Genomic DNA, 5,133 nt, shown 5'->3' with positions numbered 1-5,133 from the left:
TGCTGGATATATTATATTATATTGAAAGTTAGCTCCACCTGAACCAGATGCAACATTAAAATCAGTAATATTATGTGTAATGCACAGATGATAGTATGACAAGTACTTTCTTACTTGCTTTGATATTGTGAGTACATTACAGAATACTTTCTGATAACTTTTACTTAGGTACATTATCATCAATTCAAGATCTTTACTTGTAATGCAGTATTTTTACACTCTGGTATTGCTGCTGCTACTTGAATATTTCTTTCACTGCTTTATGTCTCTCGGTATAATTTGTGCATTCAAGAAAAAACAACGAAGAATTGTGTAACTGTCTGGCTTCCTTCCTTCTCGATCTCTTCCTGTGCATGATTCTCCAGATGAACAAGTCCCTGAGCAGCGTGATGTCACCTTTGACTTTGACAAAATCATGCAAGGTGCGTGTATTCACATACTGGTGCAGTATCTCTGCAAGGACCAATTAGAACCTCAGTTACCTCAGAGTGGCATTTGGCCAGCTACTTCAAGAGGCTATTTTAGGGTTAGGACATAAGTTTGAGATGAGAGGTTAAAAGACTGATTTGACTTATGAAGCTCAGTTTGCACGTCTCGAGATGTGCTACTAAAACTTTTTCTAGAGGAAGCTTTTCAGAGTTTGAAAAAACACCCCTAATAATGTCTTGTTTTAATATTTTCCTTGTACCCCAACTTTATAGTGGCATACTAAACTGCCAGAGTTTAGGTTATGGTTAGGATGAAATGTAGTGTTAGGAAACAGCATAAACTTTAATTAAGATTTAAGAGTCATTGGAATATTCTTATTTGCAATCATTGTTTTAAAATTTTATTTGTCTTTTAGAGATACAAGACCCAGATTTATTCATGCAGAAAGAGGTGGACTTGTCAGATATCTTGGATCCCAAGGGTACTGTTTGTCTTTTTTACCTATTGTTATGTCTTTGTTTTGACAACTCCACTTGAAACATGTGTCACTCCAGCTGCTCAATATGAATCATAAAACCATAGGTCTCCCAACCAACATCTTTTGTTTATTGTTTTGTTTCGTTTCCATAGAGTTCCCCGCAGTGCAGATGATGTCTCCTGCACAACAGTACGATACCATGAGTGAGACAGGTAAACCTCTATATATACCTTTCTTTCTTGCTTTCTTACCTTCTCTTGGTCATCTTTCCTGTCTTACTCTCCAAAAATGAAGAACACACCTGAAAAGTACTCTTTAATAATCCAGACTTTTTTTGTCAGGGAGTTACACACCAGTCCTGAAACCTAGAGGACGTATGTATCTATTGTCCTCTCTTTCTTTTGAGTTCACCTGTACTACCTGTGACTGTAAAAGCATCAAATAACAAGTGTGATTCCTGTCCTTTCCTCCAAGGTCAACGTTTCAGTCCCCGTTCTTTTGGTGGTCCTCCACAGGAGTATCCTGTTCAGTTCCCCCTTGCCCGGCCATCCTCTGACAATCTCCAAGCAATCTGTCTCAATGGAGATCGTCGGCCCCGCTACCCACAATCTTACTTTCCTCCCTCATATTTTAGCAAGCAGAGACGAGAGGGCAGTGCTGTCAATGAAGCAGAGTCTTGGTTTAGTACATGCTGCAAAGGGAATGAGACGTGGGGGTTAGAAGCGACGCTGTGTTGTGCTACACAGGCGGTGAGTTTTCAAAACCACTACCACAGCTGATTCAGCAAATTTTATCGAATACAAGTATAAAATGACTATATGATATCCTGTATCTTCTTAGCCTAATTCTGCTGATGTTGCTTTATTCCTCTTTGATTATGTTTTGTCTCATTCTTTTTACAAAAAGCAGGAGAACATGATTGAAAAATACTTATGTACTGTGGAGATCCCAAACCAATATGATTTCCTGTGAATAACCAAAAGTTATGCAATTAATACCCTATAAATAAAAAGGGCCACAGTGCAGAGATAAAGTTGCTTGCATTTTTTAAAACAAAGTTGAAAGCCTTGGGTGCTTTCAGTAGATAAGCACATTACTTGCAGGCCAGCGTGACATAACAGAGAGGCCTTGGCATGAGTACCAGAGGAACTGTTTGAGGTCTTGCAACAAACCTCTTTCAAATTCCTCAGTGAATAAAGTATTACTTTATTCTTACCGCGTTCCTCTTACCATTTGTTTGTTTTTCAGTTTTGGTTAAGTCTTAAGATACTCTGCATAACTGTGGTTGGCCTATTCACTCAACATGTGGCCTCAGGCATGCAGACATTATGTTATTATTAAAGGATTTAATTCACCCAGCCTGTCTGTATTGTTTTTCTCTGCATACTACAGTGGGAGTTGTCGGTCCATAACTTCTGTGAGGCGGACGCATCAGTGAAGGATCGTCTTTATGAGTGCTGCAGAAAAAGAGACAATGCCAGGCTAAACTGCTTCCACAACGATTCTCCAAATCCAAACTATGAAGCAACAGAGGAGCTGCCGGTGCCACCGCTTCCCAATATTTCCACCTTCAGCTTTGACCCCAGCACCTGCCAGAGGTATGCAGGGAATTAAATCAAATGAGCACCAATAAAAGTAGTGATATTGACAATTAAGTCCTACTTAAGAAGAAGTATCATTAAGTTACTATAATATTTAATTCTGTGATATTCAAGAGTGATTATACAATTACACTTTTAAACATTTACATTTATGCTCTTATGCCGAAGACAAAACTAGAACTTTCTGTAGAAGCTTTTTATATGTTAAACAGCTTCCAATGCCTTAAAAATATGTCTAAAATTTGTCACTGAGATTTTCTTTGTCCAGAAACAAATAAAAACACGAGCCACACTGTTGCATTGTGTGACATGTTTCTTCATTGCAATGGACAATGAGTCTGTAGTTGATTCTCAGTCGTTCCCACATACAGTGGCTTGGTGTTGTGTTGACTGAAAATAGTCCCCAACTAATAAGACAAGTGACATTAACTAAAAACTACATCATCTATTAATTCAATTATTTTTTAAACTAAATTTTGATTAAGTTAGAATGTGTCGAGGATCGGACTAAGCAGACATGCAGCCCTGCATTAAAAATATGCAATGGGCTGCACTGGTAAGTAGTTCTTCAGTTACCAGTGAGGCAATAAAACCTCAAGGAAGTCCAGTTTTAGTGACTAATCCATGTGTTTGAAGGCTTATCAGACTTGAAAGAAGAAGTGTTACTCTGAGACCTCACATTGCAAAACACACTTATGCCTCATACTTTACAGGACAGTGGTGACTCCGTCTAATATCAGAGGATACAGAAGAAGGCAGAACCCAACTACTTCCAAAAAAATTGACATCAACTTTCCCCTTGGACGACCCACAGCTGACACTATTGAATCACTGTGCAGCAACCAGAAGCTTCGTCCCCTCTATACTGTCAAGTGCCTGCCTGGTTCAGGCTATGAAGGGCTGGGTCGTCAGGCAAAGACCATTAATCGTATAGAAAAGGGATTCAAACAGTGCTGCAAAAAGAAGCAGGGTGTGCTCGACTGTGCAGAGCAAAAGGTAAAGCAGAAGACCGACCAACATATATATATATTGTAATTTAAGTCATTTTTGATACTCATGTCCTTTTTTGTATTTTAGTGGCAGGCAGAGCTCAATAGGTTTTGCACGGTTGAGCTCGCTCAACAGGGGGATTTCCAATGTTGTTCCATGTTTGATGAGGATCGATACAACTGTTTCCAAAACACTTCTCCTCATCCACACTATAATGTGACTTCCGACACTGAAGAGCTCTCACTTAACAAAATATGTGACACTCACAAGATCATCAAGAAGAAGTAAGACAGTACTTTCTATATCTGCTCCTGAATCTGTTTGTCTTCTTTCATGCTCTTTCTCTTTAATGTTTTTAGTTTGGCATGGGTACAATTTTTTTCATGTTTCTTTTGATGCTTTTTGTCACGTTTTCTCTATGAATCTCAGGCAGCCTGGTATACTGAAATATCTCTTATTGTCATAGATCTAAACATATAAGCACAGGATCATGACATTGTGATGTTGTCTGTTGTTTTAGGTTCTCTGTTGGTTTGCCTGTGAAGGCCTTTGTGAATCAATGCTGCCCCCTGTCTGAACAAGAGAAGACCAGTTGTTTGACGCAAAGGGTGAGTTAAATAAGGAAGTCGGTCTTTAGTAATTCAGAAGACAAAGTTTGGGATGAATTTTTTTTTTTAAATATAATGCAATTGCATTTAAAAAATGAAAGTTAAGAAACTTTTAACCCAAAATTTAAGTTTTTAAATGTTATTTCTTGTCTGTCTGGCTTTTCTCTCTGTGAAATCAGGTTAGGGAAACGTCAGAGAAGCTTTGTTTATCAAAGAAGGCTTCTGCTCCAGCTTTCCGCCGCTGTTGCAAGTCACGAGAGACTCCACAGTGTCTCTCCAAAATTCTCATGGATGCTGTCACCAAAGCAAGCAATGTCCAAAAGAAGAAGAAAAAGTGCCCTCTTTCCTAAACTGTTATGAGCTTTTGCTGCTGACCCTACTGGCACTGGGCCATTCAGGGAAAGGGCAAACTAGCAGCAGAAGTGACCTCCAGTCACTGAACAATTGTTCCGGGCACAAATCCTACTAAAATCTTGACCAAATTCTAGCTTCATCTACTGCCAGTGTTATTTGCATATTTTCAGTTGAGATCACGTTGTCACAAGAATACTTTTATAATGGAACAAAAATATTGTTAAATGCTTAGTTTGTAAAACAGACTGTTGTCTGTCACTGTACCACTATTTGTTATAAGCTGCTCTCTACATAGTTGATTTTTTTTAAATTTCTTTGGAGCTGCAAGATCATTTATCTTCTTTTTATATGGGTTTGTAGTTAAGATCATATCTACATCAACTTTAATAAAATGTTTAATAAATGTATCTTTTGTGTGGTTTTCTGTGTTCTTGCATGAAAGGCCTGTGTTGTTAGTTTAACCACTGTGCCTGATACAGTAAGTTGATATTTTATTTTTTTAACACTCAAGCTGATGAGAAATGTTATGTATTTGGAAGTATTTCATCACAAAAAGTAAATAAAATACAATATTAAAAGTAATCTTTTAGGTAGATACTAATAGATATTGAGAACATTAATTTGCAGCTTACCAGATCACTTGCACAGAATATACATTATACTATATTTATTA

General features: G+C 37.8%; 1 protein-coding gene across 2 annotated transcripts in view; it reads left to right on the top strand.

Annotated features, from left to right (window-relative positions):
* The window catches only part of ecm1b (extracellular matrix protein 1b), a 5,667-nt gene extending 827 nt beyond the window's left edge, over window positions 1–4,840 (top strand). For both annotated transcript variants that reach the window (XM_027287298.1, XM_019269971.2), the window contains 10 exons: window positions 366–422; window positions 845–910; window positions 1,060–1,119; window positions 1,249–1,281; window positions 1,382–1,656; window positions 2,300–2,505; window positions 3,222–3,504; window positions 3,586–3,782; window positions 4,019–4,106; window positions 4,286–4,840. In XM_027287298.1, the coding sequence (XP_027143099.1) occupies window positions 366–422; window positions 845–910; window positions 1,060–1,119; window positions 1,249–1,281; window positions 1,382–1,656; window positions 2,300–2,505; window positions 3,222–3,504; window positions 3,586–3,782; window positions 4,019–4,106; window positions 4,286–4,456 (1,436 nt within the window). In that variant the 3' untranslated portion in view covers window positions 4,457–4,840. The remainder of the gene's footprint in view (window positions 1–365; window positions 423–844; window positions 911–1,059; window positions 1,120–1,248; window positions 1,282–1,381; window positions 1,657–2,299; window positions 2,506–3,221; window positions 3,505–3,585; window positions 3,783–4,018; window positions 4,107–4,285) is intronic.
* The last annotated feature ends 293 nt before the right edge of the window (window positions 4,841–5,133 follow it).

The sequence above is a fragment of the Larimichthys crocea genome, chromosome XIII (assembly GCF_000972845.2).
Source record: "Larimichthys crocea isolate SSNF chromosome XIII, L_crocea_2.0, whole genome shotgun sequence".
NCBI lineage: Eukaryota > Metazoa > Chordata > Actinopteri > Sciaenidae > Larimichthys > Larimichthys crocea.
The sequence above is the reverse complement of the archived record's forward strand: the minus strand, read 5'-3'. Positions and strand labels throughout refer to the sequence as shown.